The sequence below is a fragment of the Pelophylax lessonae genome, assembly GCF_965119305.1.
Source record: "Pelophylax lessonae genome assembly, chromosome: 10".
NCBI lineage: Eukaryota > Metazoa > Chordata > Amphibia > Anura > Ranidae > Pelophylax > Pelophylax lessonae.
In genome coordinates this window covers 20534669-20552150 of record NC_138777.1, presented here as the reverse complement: position 1 = coordinate 20552150, position 17482 = coordinate 20534669, and the positions used below count along the sequence as shown (strand labels likewise).

At 45.9% G+C, this 17482-nt stretch overlaps 1 protein-coding gene across 1 annotated transcript in view; it reads right to left on the bottom strand.

Moving 5' to 3' along the window:
* Positions 1-17482, bottom strand: part of ACCS (1-aminocyclopropane-1-carboxylate synthase homolog (inactive)) — a 52012-nt gene that overhangs the window by 24641 nt on the left and 9889 nt on the right. Inside the window, exons 3-7 of the mRNA XM_082269918.1 lie at positions 14477-14536; positions 11552-11622; positions 8293-8362; positions 5788-5854; positions 2037-2134 (exon numbers count right to left, since the gene is read on the bottom strand). Of these exons, the coding sequence (XP_082126044.1) occupies positions 2037-2134; positions 5788-5854; positions 8293-8362; positions 11552-11622; positions 14477-14536 (366 nt within the window). The remainder of the gene's footprint in view (positions 1-2036; positions 2135-5787; positions 5855-8292; positions 8363-11551; positions 11623-14476; positions 14537-17482) is intronic.

Here is a 17482-nt window from a genome sequence, read left to right as displayed (position 1 = left end):
AGGAGGCACGGATGAGGCTGCACTGATGGGTGGCACTGATGGGAACTAATAGGTGGCACTAATGGGCACAGATAGGCGGAACTGATGATCCTGCACTGATAGGGTGCACTGATGAGGTGCCACTGATGGGCACTGATGAGGCGGCACTGATGAGGCTGCACTGATAGGTGGCACTGATGTGCCAAACTAAAGTGCAAATGCCGTATGTCTCTCTCAATAGCAGCTGTGTTAATAGGTGTTATATAGCTCTAGCCAATATATATATATATATATATATATATATATATATATATATATATATATATATATATATATATATATATATATATATACGCAGATAGATCTTCAATTTTAAATTATGCTAGTGCAATGAGTATTTTGTATATAGGAAAAGTGCCAGTGCAATTAAATATAATAAATGCGCAAATTATATCAATTATTGGAAACCACAATTAATCAAAAAAAATATATATCAAAAAGTATATAAATTATAATGGTGACAAATCAATCAATATTGGGAGAAATAATCAAACAAATCCATAAAAATCCTCCAGTGATAAAGTGCAGAGTGCTGCTTGATCACAAACGAAGATCCTCTCACCCACAGTGCTGTAATAGTTTGTCTAGATCAAACTCACCAGAAGCTCTGCTGGTAAAATTATAAACCAGCAAGCAACCCTAAAGCCTCGTACACACGCGTCGAAAATCGGCAGGGAATTTTCGTCCGATGACCGATCTGCCGATTGTCGGCTTGTTAGTATGATGCTTCCGACAACCGACTCCGACTTTTCGGCCGAAAAAAATTCTGGTGTGCAGACTATAACATTTTTGTCCGCCGTCAAAACACGTCCGATTTTCGTGCAGTCAGTACAGATTTCGACAGGGAAAAATCTGATGAGCAAGACTGGGCATGCTCAGAGGAGAAAGAACACAAAGAAAGCAAACCAACACATGACATCACTTCTGAAGTAGAATTTTGTTGGGCGAGAAAATTTGTGTGCAGTCTAGGCACATTCCAACCAACAAAACACAACTCTGGACAAAAGACGGACGATCGGTCGGCCGATAATCGTTGCGTGTGTACTAGGCTTAAGGCTCCTTTCACGCGGTCCGCTGTCCGGTGCGGACCGTTCTCTGGATTGATCCGCCGATCCCCGCTGAGCAGGCGGATGACAGCTCCGTCTCCGCTCTGTGCGCAGAGAGGGAGGTGTCAGAGCCCCGCTGCTCTCTATGGGGGAATCGGATGAGAATGGACCGCCTGTCCGCTCTCATCCGATCCGATCCCCTGGACGGATGGAAAATAGGGTTTCCATCCCTCCGGATTTCACGGACAGGATCGGATCGGATGTGGGTGTCAGCGGACATGTCTCCGCTGACATCCGCTGCCCCACAGGGATGCATGAAGCATCCGATCAGATTCGCCTAAAAAAACTGTACAGGCGGATCTAATCGGATAGTTTGTGTGAAAGGAGCCTATTTCTAGATTGTAAGCTCTAACGAGCGAGGCCCTCTAATTCCTCCTGTATTGAACTGTATTGTCTTCCCCCACATTGTAAAGCGCTGCGCAAACTGTTGGCACTATATAAATCCTGTATAATAATAATAATAAACCCCAACATCAATCAGCATTGATTAGCAGCACTGGTGGGCACTAAGGGGACCGATGTCCCTCTAACAGAAGCCGATTAACGGCTTTCTTCTTTTCTTCACGCTGACAGCGGTAACCGGCTTCGTGATCAGCTGTCATTCGCTGACAGTTGATCACGTAGTAAAGGGCCTGCTGTGATTGGCCCTTTGCCCTGCAATCAGCTGAGTCCCAAGGACTCGGCGATCAAAGAGCGCGCCGAGAACAGGAAAATGTCCTGTTACACCCTTCAGCTTTCAGCTATAGCGTGGGCGCCAAGTGGTTAATATCGCTTTAATGAAATACCAGCTTTGGGAGGATTTGCATAAAATCTCTGTAATCTCTAAAATCTGATAACATTTCATTATTGATTTGCAGATCATTGAAGCCAACACAAATCCCAATCACTCACCTTGCTGGTTAGGTGCACATAGGCCAGCTTAACACCGCTGTACAGGAAAATACTTTGTGTGATTCCTCCATAGAACGGGGTGGCGATGAGAATGGAATCTGTGAGACACGAATGAAGAAGAGACAAACAATGAAAGAAATTGATAACGATTGGCACATTAGATGGCTTCAACTACTGTTCCGAATACAGAAAACCATAGAATCTGCAAAGGCACATCTAAGCTGGTCACAGTCATAAGGCAAGGGAGCCATTGACTATGCAATGAGCAGACACCAAACTCATCTGCCTTAAACTGCCCATACACTATACAACTTTCTTATTCAATTTCCTTTAGATTTACCTTCAACTATATAGTGCAAGGGCCTGACAGATTGCATACAAATTGAAAGTGTTTAGGTTTGGCCTCATATTATATGCTTTTGGTAAATCTAAAGGAAAATTGTACAAGGGAATTGTATAATGTATGGCCAGTCTAAAGCTGGATACACACTATTCAACTTTTGTGGTTAGATTTCCTTCAGATTTACCTTTTCTATGTAGTGCAAGCAGGGCCGCTGATAGGGGGGGACCACCAGCCCTCTTGTAGGGGGCCCGAGCACACAGGGGGGCCCACACAGAGAGGGGGATTAGTGATGGACAACAAATACAAAAATCTTCCTCCAGCACCTGAATCTGATCTGTCCCTCTCCCTGCTATCAGCTTTTATCTGTTGAGAAAGACAGTCATCCCTCACTAATCCTCCTCCCTTGTGTGGGCCCCCCTCCCAGCACTGACTCTAATGTTATCTCTGCTCAGGAGTTTATTTGTAACTTTGTTTATCTCTCTCTGTCTCTCTGATCACTGAGCTCCAACTACCCAGCCTGTATATTTTTCTCATCTCATCTTCTTTTTTATTTAAGAAGTTTATAGTTTTTTTTTTTTATATTTAGCAGGAATTATGTGAGTTATGTTATATTTGTGTCTGCTAATAGTGATTTTGTTGTAATTTTAGCTAAATATATCTTTAATATTTTCTTGGGGGGGCCCTGCCAGGTAGTCTGTATGGGGCCCCACGATTTCTAACAGCAGCCCTGAGTGCAAGTGCCTGCCAGATTGCATACAAATTGAAAGTGTTTAGGTCTGACCTCATATTATATGGTTTTGGTAAGTCTAAAGAAAAAAGTCTTCAGAAAATCTTATAGTGTGTATGGCCCATAAGCCTAGGTTCATACATATGCGGTGCTGGAAACACAGCAATCTCCGAGCATTTCCAGCACTGCATTGCGATCCGCCGTGTCAATCTCATTTGAATTGCACAGGAATGAAGTGAGGTTCCTGTGCGATTAACATGCGGGTTATAGTGTGAACCGGGGCTTAAAGTGTTACTAACCCCACAACAGAAAAATCAGTCTGTATATGTAGTAAAGCATGCTTGTTATACTCACTGTGGAACCTAAGGGGTTAATGCTCTGCATTGTGTCCCCTTTGTGCCCACCAGTACAAGAACTTATTTTGGGCGTCAGGCGTCCTGCGATTCTGTTTACACGATTTTACCGCAATTCATTGGGTGACAATCGTGGCAAAATCGTGCCGCATTTGGAATTCCATTGCAAGTCACAAGAATCGCGAGCAGAATTGCGGCAATTCTGCCCGTGATCCAAAAACGCCTCTATGTGAATGGAGCCTAAAGGCTCCATTCACACCTGAGTCTATCATATTCAGGCGTTTTTTCAGGCATTTTTCAGGCGTTTTTTGCAGGTGTTTGGAGGCAGGCATTGACATCTAACAAAAACGCCTGTAATCTGCCAAAAAAGACGCTCTTTTTTGAGCTTCAGGGGTTTTGCTTGAGGTGACAAATAGCTCAGATGTGAACGGGGGCCATTGAAATGAATGGGATTTTCCTTGTTGGGCGTTTTGAGACTTCAGAGATGAGAGTTTTACGGGCTGAAAACAAATTGACACTCTTTGAAGATACTGGCTGGTGTCCCACCTACAAACACCATCTATAAAAGCTCTGGATGGAAAATTTTAATTCAACAGATCATCCACTAACATCACACAGGTGGACGCTGGACGGATGGAAAATAGGGTTTCCATCCATCCAGATTTGACGGATCGGATCGGATGTCAGCGGACAGCGGAAAATAGGGTTTCCATCCGTCCGGATTTCACGGACAGGATTGGATCGGATAGCAACGGGTGTCAGCGGACATGTCTCCGCTGACATCCGCTGCCCCATAGGGATGCATGGGGGGACCGTTCAGATCTGCCAAAAAAACGGACAGGCGGATCTGAACGGTCCCCGCATGCATCCCTATGGGGCAGCGGATGTCAGCGGAGACATCTCTGCTGACACTCGCTGCTATCTGATCCGATCCTGTCCGTGAAATCCGGACGGATGGAAACCCTATTTTCCATCCGTCTGGAGGATCGGATGGGATTGGATGAGAATGGACAGGCGGTCCGTTCTCATCCAATTCCCCCATAGAGGAGAGCGGGGATCTGACAGCTCTGTCTCTGCACACAGAGTGGAGACAGAGCTGTCATCTGCCTGCTCAGCGGGGAATCGGCGGATCGATCCACCGCTGAGCAGAACAGGCTCCGTCAGGCGCACCGCCCGTGTGAAAGGGGCCTTAGAGTCCTTTGTGTTATTTAGCGCAGTTAAGTGTGATTAATTATTAGATCAGAAACACAACATAAAAAACATTTCTTTAACCACTTGCCGACCGCTCACTCGAGCTCTACTGCGGCAAAGTGGTTAGTTCCCGTCCAGCGACGTAGACCTACGTCGCTGGACTCCTCCCCTTGTGGGCGGCGCTCGCGCGCCGCCGGAGGCTCGCTCCTGCTGTATTCAGTCACAGCGGGAGTCAGGCCAGGGGAGGAGCGGCGGCGATCGCCACTGTTCTTCCCCGATAGTCGGGGAATCGAGTGTGGAGATCCGCCCGATTGTGTATGCAAAGCGGGCGGATCTCCTAAGTAAAAGGCAGGGACAGATAGCATGGTTTAGCATAGTCCCTGTGTCACTCAGTCACCTCCCCCCACACACGTTAGTAAGCACCAGGCATACATTAACCCCTCCCTCTCCAATAAAATTAACCCCTTCCCTGCCAGTGTCATTATTACAGTAACAGTGCATATGTATAGCACTGATTACTGTAGTAATGTCACTGGTACCCCCAAAAATGTCAGTCAAGGGTCCGATCTGTCCGCCGCAATATCGCAGTCCCGCAAAAAAAAAAAAAAAAAAAACGCAGATCGCAGCCATTACTCATTAAAAAAAAAAAACACCAAAAATGACATAAATCTTTCCCTTAGTTGGTAAACGCAATAACTTTTGCGCAAACCAATTAAAATACGCTTATTGTGATTTTTTTTTACCAAACATAGGTAGCAGAAAACAAATTGGCCAAAATTTAAAAAAAAATTTGATTTTTACATTTTTTGGGGGAATTTCATATAAAAAAATGTGAAAAATATTGTTATTTTTTCAAAATTGTCGCTATTTTTTTGTTTATAGCGCAAAAAGTAAAAATCACACAGGTGATCAAATACCACCAAAAGAAAGCTCTGTTTGTGGGAAAAAAAGGACGTAAATTTCGTTTGGGTACGGCGTCGCACGACCGCGCAATTGTCCGTTAAAGTCGCACAGTGCCGAATCGCAAAAAGTGGCCTGGACGTAAGACAGCAAAATCCTCTGGTGGTAAAGTGGTTAAAAAAAAAAAAGGCAGCTTAATCAGCACTATTTCTAGAAATCATACGGAAATCAGCTCACCTCCAGGATTGCAGAGGACAGCCGCCAGAGCGGAGAACAACGAGCCACAGCCATTCAATATGACCACCTGGGAGACAGAAGGAGATTATTACAATTGGACGGAATCAATCAATGGGGAATCAATGTATGATAACCCCACAAACCTTGTACCATGCATAGAACAGGGAGATGGAATATACCGACCTACAATCTATAAATCCTGGTTTATAGTATCAGGGACTTACAGTGCCTTGAAAAAGTATTCACACCCCTGTAAACTTTCAACATTTTTTCATGTTACAACCAAAAATGTAAATGTATTTTATTGAGATTTTATGTGATAGACTGACACAAAGAGGCAAATAATTGTGAAGTGGAGGGAAAATAATAAATGGTTTTCCCTTTTAATGTTTTTATTGAATTTTTGCAACATAAAAATACAATTGAGCAATATTCTTAATAAATGGTTTTCAACATTTTTCACAAATAAATGTGAAAAGTGTGGCGTGCGTTTGTAAAATAGCTTGGCCCCCGGCCACTTTATTAGGTACACCTTGCTAGTACCGGGTTGGACCTTCTTTTGCCTTCATTCTTCATGGAATATATTCAACAAGGTGTTGGAAACATTCCTCAGAGATTTTGGTCCATAGTGACATGATAGCATCACACAGTTGCTACAGATTTGTCAGCATCCATGATGCGATTCTCCTGTTCCACCACATCCCAAAGGTGCTCTATTGGATGAGATCTGGTGAGTGTGGATGCCATTGGAGTACAGTGACCTGATCTGGTGAGTGTGGAGGCCATTGGAGTACAGTGACCTGATCTGGTGAGTGAGAAAGTCATTGGAGTACAGTGACCTGATCTGGTGAGTGTGGAGGTCATTGGAGTACAGTGACCTGATCTGGTGAGTGTGAAGGCCATTGGAGTACAGTGACCTGATCTGGTGAGTGTGGAGGCCATTGGAGTACAGTGACCTGATCTGGTGAGTGTGAAGGCCATTGGAGTACAGTGACCTGATCTGGTGAGTGTGGAGGCCATTGGAGTACAGTGACCTGATCTAGTGAGTGTGGATGCCATTGGAGTGCAGTGACCTGATCTGGTGAGTGTGGATGCCATTGGAGTGCAGTGACCTGATCTGGTGAGTGTGGAGGCCATTGGAGTACAGTGACCTGATCTGGTGAATGTGGAGGCTATTGGAGTGCAGTGACCTGATCTGCTCAGTGTGAAGGCCATTGGAGTGCAGTGACCTGATCTGGTGAGTGTGGAGGTCATTGGAGTACAGTGACCTGATCTAGTGAGTGTGGATGCCATTGGAGTGCAGTGACCTGATCTGGTGAGTGTGGAGGCCATTGGAGTGCAGAGACCTGATCTGGTGAGTGTGGAGGCCGTTGGAGTGCAGTGACCTGATCTGGTGAGTGTGGAGGCCATTGGAGTGCAGAGACCTGATCTGGTGAGTGTGGAGGCCGTTGGAGTGCAGTGACCTGATCTAGTGAGTGTGGAGGCCATTGGAGTACAGTGACCTGATCTGGTGAGTGTGGAGGCCATTGGAGTACAGTGACCGGATCTGGTGAGTGTGGAGGCCATTGGAGTACAGTGACCTGATCTGGTGAGTGTGGAGGCCATTGGAGTAGAGTGACCTGATCTGGTGAGTGTGGAGGCCATTGGAGGACAGTGACCTCATTGTCATGGTGAAGAAACCAGTGGTGAGATGATTGGAGCTTTGTGACATGGTGCATTATCCTGTTGGAAGGAGCCATCAGAAGATGGGGACACTGTAGTCATAAAGGGATGGACATGGTAAGCAACAATACTCAGGAAGGCCGTGGCATTTTAACCATGTTCAGTTGGTACTAATGGGCCCAAAATGTGCCAATAAAATATCCCCCAGACCATTACACCACCAGCCTGAACCGTTGATAAAAGGCAGTATGTGTCCATGTGCCCAATTCTGACCCTATCATCTGAATGTCGCAGCTGAAATCGAGTCTCATCAGACCAGGCAAAGTTTTTCCAATCTTCTATTGTCTAATTTTGGCGAGCCTGTGCCAATTGTAGCTTTAGTTTCCTGTTCTTTGCTGACAGGAGTAGCGCCTGGTGTGTGACATCGTGCATTATCCTGCTGGAAGGAGCCATCAGAAGATGGGGATACTGTAGTCATTAGAAAACCTATTTAATAACAGAATTGTAAAATAAAATAATCGTTTGTACTTTTATAAATACTTGTCTTTTGGAATGATTTGCTGCTAAAAAAACCCTGGGGAAATTTTCTCTTGTTGTTTAATATAACTACCTGGAACCTTGATAAGCTTGTTACATTGTATCAGTGTATGCTATCATGACTTTGCCTATCATCACCCCACACATCGCAATTCCATTTTAACAAATTCAGAAAGTAGATGTTGGCATCCCAGGGTTGAGGGACCTGAGGACAGGCAGAAGGTTTACTAATGACCTCTTATGGCCAGCATAACAAACCCAACAGACTATCTCGATAATAGCAATCCCCACACAGTTATTACTTACGTTTTCTGAATTTAAAGGAATTGGGGATTTACAGTAATAAGTCAAAAAATGAGCCACTTCTTCTCTTAAACTGAAAGAAAGAAGAAAATACAGGATAATGGTAAAATAAAAAGGTTCAAGTCTCAAAGTGATTTCACTTGTGGGCAGTTTCATATTCCAATCTATGGGGTTCACTCTGTATTTAGGCCGGTCTGACAGTAACAAAGCATGCAAAAGGTTTCCAAAACTTTTGACACTTGTTTGGGGACCAGTGACACCATTTACAGTGATTTTGCCGCAATTGTCGCCCGATAAATCACGGTAAAATCACGCAAACAGAGTCGTAGGACCCCTGGTCAACCAAAAACTGAATTTTTGTAAAATCTTACCTGTAAAATTCCTTTCTCTGAGTCCTCCGACAGTCGCCGCCTCCTCTAAGTCATCACTATTGGGTATTGACTTCCGCTCCGCAGGAGTAGCTAGGCATAAGACTTAGTCAAAAGAACAAAAGCATTTGCATAGACACACCCATGGGGGCTGTGCCACTGGTCAATACCCCCCTGCAGTGACACTCCCAACTCAGTTTGGTAGAATAGCAGTAGGTAAACAAGAAAACAACCCCAAAAGAGGGGCGGGGCGGCGACTTTTACAAAAATTCTGTTTTCTCTTATGTCCTCCGACAGACGCCGCCTCCTCTAAGTCATCACAATTGGGATGTCCCAAAGCAGTATAGACATGAGGGGTGGGAGACGCAACCATAGAAAAGGCAACGCAGTACCCACATCAGAGAAAGGAATCTTACACGCACCGTAAGAGAACCTTCTGGGCAACAGAAAACAATGCTCAACAGGAGCAACAACCCAGGAAAGCAAATAACACAGGGTATAAACAACCCCAACAGCCAGGGACACACAAAAACAAGGGTCCCCTATGGCACTGCCGCATAGAGAACTTTGAGGCCAAAGGAGGCATCAGCTGATGCCAGAACATCCACCTTATAGAATTTGGAAAAGGTGTGCACCGATGACCAAGTCGCAGCCTTGCACACCTGGGCCACCGAGGCCCGATGCCAATAGGCCCAGGACGCACTCAAAGATCTGGTAGAGTGTGCCTTAACAGGGAAGGGTGGAACCCGTTCCTTCAAAGCATAGGCCTGTTCAATGGTCTGTCTGATCCATTTGGCAATAGTTGCTGCAGACGCAGCCATACCCTTCGGAGGTCCCTCAGGAAGGACAAAGAGGGAATCCGTCTTCCGAAAGGATTCCGTAGACGACAGGTAAACCTTGATCGCCCTGACAACATCCAAGGAATGCAAAGTAACCTCCATAGGATGCTTAGGCTTCGTACAAAGCGAAGGCAGGACAATGTCCTCATTAAGGTGGAACTCAGAGACCACCTTAGGAAGAAAAGACGAATGAGGTCGCAAGACCACCTTATCCTTGTGAACCACCAGGTAAGGAGAGCGGCAAGACAACGCCGCCAGCTACGATACTCTGCAAACCGAAGTGATTGCCACTAAAAAGGCAACCTTCTTAGACAGCAGAGGTAACGATATCTCCCGGATGTTTTCAAAGGGAGGACGCTGTAACGCGGACAGAACCAGGTTCAAGTCCCATGGAGGTAAAGGCTCCCTCCGGGGAGGGGCCAAATGTCGCACACCTTGAATGAAGGTGCGAATTAGGGAATGAGACGCCACAGGGCGTTGGAAAAGAATAGCCAGTGCAGACACCTGGCCCTTTATTGTGGCCAGCGCCAGGCGCTGGTCCACTCCAGACTGGAGGAAAGCCAACACTCTCGACACCGAGTAAGAGCGAGGGGAGAACCCCCTGGACTCACACCAGGCGAAATAAGCTTTCCAGGTATGGTAATAGGATTTTACCAGATGAGGTCTTCCGAGCCTTGATCAGAGTAGGAATGACCTCAGAGGAGAGACCCCTGTCCCTAAAGACCTGGGTCTCAACAGCCAGGCCGTTAAAGCCAGCGACTGTAAAGCAGGATGGAAGATCGGACCCTGAGACAGTAGATCTTCCCGCATTGGCAGCCGCCAAGGAGGCGCCACTGCCAGATGAACAACGTCGGCGTACCAGGACCGGCATGGCCAGTCCGGTGCTACCAGAATCACCATGTGCGGTTCCGAGGCTAACCTGCAAAGGAACCTGGACAACTGAATCGGAGGAAAGGCATACATCAGACGATACTGATGCCAAGGGGCTACCAACGCATCCGAGGCATCTGCCAGAGATCGCACGTTCTTGCCACGAACCCTTCCACCTTGTGGTTTAGCCGAGACGCGAACAGATCCACGTCCGGGGATCCCCACTTCGCACACAGCATTTGGAGAACCTCCGGGTGCAGGGACCATTCCCCCTGGTCCAGGGTCTGGCGGCTCAGATAGTCGGCCTGCCAATTCTCCACACCCGGAATGTGAACTGCTGAAATCGCGGGGACATGAGTCTCGGCCCAAGACAGAATGTCGGTCACCTCCCGGGCCGACCACTGCAGGGGGGTATTGACCAGTGGGACAGCCCCCATGGGTGTGTCTATGCAAATGCTTTTGTTCTTTTGACTAAGTCTTATGCCTAGCTACTCCTGCGGAGCGGAAGTCATTACCCAATAGTGATGACTTAGAGGAGGCGGCGACTGTCGGAGGACGTAAAAAGAAATAAGTTTTTGTACTTCGTTTGGGCGACATGCGCCATATGATTCTGTTTGCGTCATTTTACCGTGATTCATCAGGCGACAATCACGGCAAAAGCACGCCGCGTTTGGGGTGCCATTGGAAGTGACGGGAAACACATGGGCGTCCTGCGATTTGCCGTGATTCAGGATCCGGGACGCTGATATGTGAACGGAGCCTAATGCTGGCCATGCACTATACGAAAAATAGTTAGAACTAATTTTCGAAAAATGAACATTCGGCCGAGAAAGCAGACGATCGCGCCATCATGTAATGACCGAATTTCGATCGATAAATCGTTCAATGGACATAAATGAATCCATTTTTCGTTCACTTTGTCACATATGCTGGGTGCAAACAGTTCAGGAGAGAAACACAATTTATTGTTCGTTCGGCAGAGTTTTCAAAACTGTTCCTTTGTTTTTTCAGCACTGAAAAGTTAAAACAAATTTTCTATTTGTGCCAATTAACTGGACGAAAAACGAACGAATGGACCAAATGACAGATTTTCGAATGATTTTTCGGCTAGTGTATTGCCAACATTAGCGTTCACTCCCTTTTCTACTAATACATCTATATATAAATACATAGTGAAATACTCACAATCCATGGCCTTTCCAGTCTGGGTACTGCAGCAGGGGAGGCTCAACCACATTCATGTCACTTTGGGTCAGCTGTATGAATACAAAGACAAAGGATTATGACTGAACAGCCCCCCCACCCCCCTCCATCCCCACAGTGTGAAACTTGGCTAAAGACCACTCACTGCTGCTCTCTCTCCTTGTGCAGGGTGACCGGTCTAGTCTCCGCCCCCTCCTGTAGTTTTCTGCAGACAGCCTGTAGTGGGAGGGGACTGCTGAACCCCTCCCACAGCTCTGCTCTCTGCATAGGCTATGTACAGCCTAGTGATGATGTCACTACTCATTTTACAAAGTAATACCTGGGTTTGAAAAATCGATTTGGGACACAGAAAGAGGATTTATATCCTATTTGGAAATTGAACAAAATATATTTAAATTAACGTTTTTGTGCCCAGAGTTCAGCTTTAAAATCTCCCATGTTAAAGTGATTGTAAAGTCTTATTTTTATTTCCTGTAAAAATACCAAACATGTTATACTTCTCTCCTCTGTGCAGTTGGATTTGCACAGAGCAGCCCGGATCCTCCTCTTCTTGGGTCCCTCCTCTGTGATCTTGGCCCCTCCCTCCTGTTGAGTGCCCCCACAGCAAGGAGCTTGCTATAGGGGGCACCCGAGCCGAGTCACAGCTCCCTGTGTCCATTCAGACACTGAGCCCCAACCCGGTGTTCTAAAATTTTGTCGGACCCATGAAAATTCCGGACCTTGTCACTTCCGGGGACGCTACGTCATAACCCAGCTGGTGCGGCCCCGGTGCGCATGCGCACAAGACATTTTCAAGGTCTGATGAAATTCTAAGACTTAGCGAACAGCTGATTGAGGGGATGAGGGGCTGAGGTGGGACGTACACACCGCCGCGGGAAAATTGCTGTCACGGGTGAACCAAAGGTGCCGGAGACCCCAAAATTGTATCGCAGGTAGCCAAGACGCTCCCCTACAGCTGTATATTTTTTGTGAAAAAAAATCTCAATAAGAGTGTATTGATTGGATTATGTGAACGTTATAGCGTCTACAAACTATGGGATATATACTGAAATATTTTTTTTTTTTTTTATACTCGTAATGGTGGCGAACGGCGACTTATAGCGGGACTGCAATATTGCAGTGGACAATCGGACACTTTGCGGGAACCAGTGACTAATATAGTGATTAACCACTTTAGTACCAGTCACGTAACCTCTACGTCATCAGACTTTGCGGGGTTATACCGGGATGATGCCTCTAGCTAGAGGCATCATCCCGGTACCGTTGTTTGAAGCCGACGGTCGGCTTTCCGTCGGTAACGATCGATGCGGCTCGGGAGCCGCTCGATCGTTACCCGGGGGGGCGGGAGGGGACGTCCCCCCCCTCCCGCCGCCTTCCGCGGCTTTGCTCGGGGCTACCGTCCCACCGGGAGCCCCGAGCACCCAGCCGGCACGTCCGCCGGCTGGATGGAGTCCCGATGAATGCCGGAAACGGCATCGATCGGGTCTCCGATGACGTAACCCGGAGGCGGCGTCCATGACGTCACGTCCGGGTTACTGTGCTGCAAAAGGCGGCAGATTTGAAAAACGGCTGTATGCAAAAATGCCGTTTTCGGCGTTTTGCATACAGGGAAGTGTAGTGGAGGGGTCTAGGGTCTTTTAGACCCTCGATCCCTCCATAAAGAGTACCTGTCACGACATATTGCTGTCACCAGGGATGTTTACATTGCTTGTGACAGCAATAAAAGTGATCAGATTTTTTTTTTTTTTAAAAACCTGTAATAAAGTTTAAAAAAAAAGAAAAAATAAATAGGAAAAAAAAAAAAAAAAAAAATTTAGCCGTCCCCGTCACCGTTAGCTCGCGCACAAAAAAAAACGTATACGCAAGTCGAGCCGCAAATTAAATCGCTGTTCAAACCACACATGTGAGGTATCGCCGCGATCGCCAGAGCGTGGGCAATAATTAAAAAAAAAGAGCTACACTCTAACTCTAAACTGGTAACCGTTAAATAAATTTAAAGCGTCGCAGATTGAGATCTCTATTGACCGTAGTTTGTCGCCATCCCACGGGGGGGCGCAATTTTAAACCGTAACATGTTTGGTATCTATTTACTCGGCGTGACATCATCTTTCACAATATACAAAAAAAATGGGCTAACTTTACTGTTTAGTATTTTTTAAATGCAGTGAAATGTGATTTTTCAATTTTTTTCCAAAAAAATGGCGTTTTAAAGACCGCTGCGCAAATACCGCGTGACAAAAAATTTTGCAATGACCGACATTTTATTCTCCAGAGTCTTTGCTAAAAAAATATATATAATGTTTGGGGGTTCTAAGTAGTTTTCTAGGAAAAAATACTGGTTTTAACTTGTGAACAAAAAGTGTCCGAAATAGGGCTGGGGCTAAAGTGGTTAAAATATGCACTGTCACTGTACTAATGACACTGGCTGGGAAGGGGGTTAAACATCTAGGGCGATCAAAGGGTTAAATGTGTGCCTAGCCAGTGTTTATGTGTACTGTGTGTGCTGCTTTTACTAGCGGAAGTCATGGATTTTAGTCCCTGCTTTGCAGGAACACAAAATCCATCTCTTCCCCCAGAACGGAGATGTGCCTTGTTTACATAGGCAGATCCCCGTTCTGTATGTTTGAGCAACCATTGGCAAGTGCCCGGCACCCACAGATCAGCTTCTGCTGTGAATAATCACAGCAGAAGCCGACCGGCAGTGGCGCGCATGCACGCCCCCTGCAGGTAGAAGTGCAGGATCACGTTTCTATACATGATCCTGCGCAGAGCTGCCGCCCTGTAGCAGTATATCTGCTATAGGGAGGCCAGCAAGTGGTTCAACTCCTGACTACCAAGGAGTAAATCTAATAATTTCAGTAAAGTCAGTGCTGGACTAAGCAGCTAAAAAAAAAAATGAAAACTCACCCGTTTAGACATCAGGTCAAAGCAGAGCTTGTTCTCACTGGTGCCAAAGTTGATGATGCCCTGTGCAGAGTCACAGTTATTAATTACACTAAGCACAGAACTAGATAAAATTATTGCATTAAATTAGAGATAAACAAACAGCTGAAATAAATATGCAATAAGCAAGTTGGAGGCAGAGACTGAAGGGCTACTCCATCACTAATTTCAGGAACGGCAGGGGTGTAACTATAGGGGTTGCAGGGGTTGCAATTGCAACCGGGCCCCATGCTCCAGGGGGCCTGTGCAGCTCCCATGTACACCTGGATAGGAGGGGCGGCGGGGGCAGCATGTAGAGAAATCACTGTCCTCCTTTTTCCTCCTGTAGCTGTAGGAGGAAAATGGAGGAGATTGGTTCCTCTGTATGCTGCCCCCCCTATGCAGTTCACTTGTGTTCTGCTGTCTCTGGGCCCCTGTGTGCTCCCCTGGTCCCTCCTCCCTACTGTGCTCCCTCCCCTCTCCTGCCAGCTGCTGCAGGGGATGTGTCACAATAGAGAACCAGGAAGGGGTCGGTAAATATGTAATTTACCAGCTCCTTCCTTTTCTGAATGGACAGAGTCATAGTCAGTGACATTGTAAAAAAATAAAATAAAATGATAAAAAATAATACAATTAAAATACCAAAAAATAAAACCTGCTGACACCAGTGGGTGAACTTCCAGGATCGCAAAGGTCACACTTGCGACCGGGCCCTGGCATTTCACCACCATGGGGAGGACCCAAGATGGCAGGAAAGGGGCCCACTGCAGAACTTGTGAAAGGGTCCCGCTGCGGGACAGTAATAAAGGGCCCCACAACGAGAGTAAAGAGCCCCAGGATCAGTGGGAAGAGCCCCAGGCTTGAAGGATAGGGCCCCAGCCAGGGGTTCGGGGGGCACCTTCATGGTTTCTTGCCACGGGGTCCTGAAGGTTCTAGTTATGCCTCTGAGGAACGGCAATTTCTATATAATTACACTGGTCCAGCTTCCGGAACTGATGCCAAGCGGCTGCACTACACAAGAGGTTGGCCTTATACCGTTTTTATATAGGTAAGGTGCGGAGCTACCTGACGAAGTCACCTGGTGGCACTGCCCCCTTGTGATTTCACCAAACGGTGCGTGCTGGGTCAGTGACATCATAAGGGGGCTGTGCCACCAGGTGACTTCGTCAGGTGCACCCATCCTTACCTAAATAAGAACTTTCAAACTACAAGCCAGACATCCGGCGGTTTGCCTTAGTTGGCTAGGGAGCGATTTTTCTTTTCCGGGTCCGGCGGGTGTCATCATTGACAATGGATTTACATCGGGAGACATTAAAAAAATAAAAAAAACAAAGGAATTGTCAAAAATGGTCTCTGTGTTTTTACTACTTTTTGATACTTTTTTGGTGAATGAGTAGGGTACTTTCTACCCCATAGTCATTCACATGAGGGGGGGGGGAGCAGGATCTAGGGGCCTCCTTGTTAAAGAGAGCTTCCAGATTCTGATAAGCCTCCTGCCCGCAGACCCCCACATCCACCGGCCAGGGTTGTGGGGATAAGGCCCAACAACATGGGGACAAGGTGCTTTGAGGTTGGGGGGGGGGGGGCAGAGCTCATCCCTCTCTTTCCTGGTCTGCCAGGCTGCATACTCGAATAAAGGGTCTGGTATGGATTTTGGGGGGAACCCAAGCCTTTTTTTTTTTTTAGATTTTGGCAAAGGGCCAAGTATGGACTGGGGGGGGGGGGGGGGCACGCTGTTTTTTTTTTTTTTTTGTTCTTTTTTTACATTTTTTTATTACCTGCAATTTAAAAGTCGTTTCATTCATTTTGTTCTCCTTTCGAAATTTCATTTTTGCTGCAGGATGTTCTATTTTTACACTTTTGTATAACCAGCAATTTAAAAGTAATTTTATTTATTTTGTTTTTCTTTATAAATTTCATTTTTGCTGCAGGATGTTCTATACATGCTACAGATGTGCATTGGGCCTGGTATGCATTGGAGGGGGACCCTACGCTGTTTTTTTTTCCATAATTTTTATTTGTCTGCATTTTTGTTAGCATTCAGCGGTCTGCGGGAACCCGCTGACAGCTAATGAGTCATCCATTGTTCAGGACTCAGTGGCCGGTTTACGGGCCTGCTCCTTAGTAACCAGGTCAATCCAGCCAGCATGTCTGTTGTTTTTTTCAATCACAAGCTCTGCAGCAGAATGTATCAGTTTACACAGGTAAGCATAGGTGTGTGCAGCCTATTGCATTAGGGTGTGAACCCTAAAGCTCAAAAGCACATGAGTGTGTGTGCGCCTATATATATATATATATATATATATATATATATATATATATATATATATATATATATATATATATATATATATATATATATATATATATATATATATATATATATATATATATATATATATGGCCCCGGCACATTGAACTCCCTGCCAGCACAGTGAAAGAGAAGTGTGTAAGCAGAGCCAGTAAGAGTGAGATCTTTTCTATCTTTCTGCAGGCAAGCAATAATGCTAATGCACATGGGGTGAGTAGGGTGCGCCCCGGCACACCCTGTGCCCCGACACACCCTGTGCGCAAGTCTAAGCAGGTATTACAAACCATTTAACGCTAGTAGGGAGGATTCAAATGATCAGCTTTTATTTATTCACGTAAAACCTTTATCCCAAAAGGAAAATACTATTGTAACTTATTATAAAGTGGGAGCTGGAGTTTGGCTTCTATTTGTTAGTGTATATAAATCTGCTAATACATTTAACACTCTCCTCCCCCCAGACTGACAATGTTGCTGGCTGCTGTGCCTCCTGCGTTCCCTTATTAGAGTGCCCCCACTCTAGATGAATGAGGTGTGTGACTGGTCAGATCAAAAAAAAAAGACAAAAAAAGAAAACGAATGCAGCCACCATCTGTAAATGGTTGGTAAGCTGCATTACATTACATTTTTGGTTTTGGGTTTTATACCACTTTAACATTCCTTGGGATCTCCTCAGAAGGATG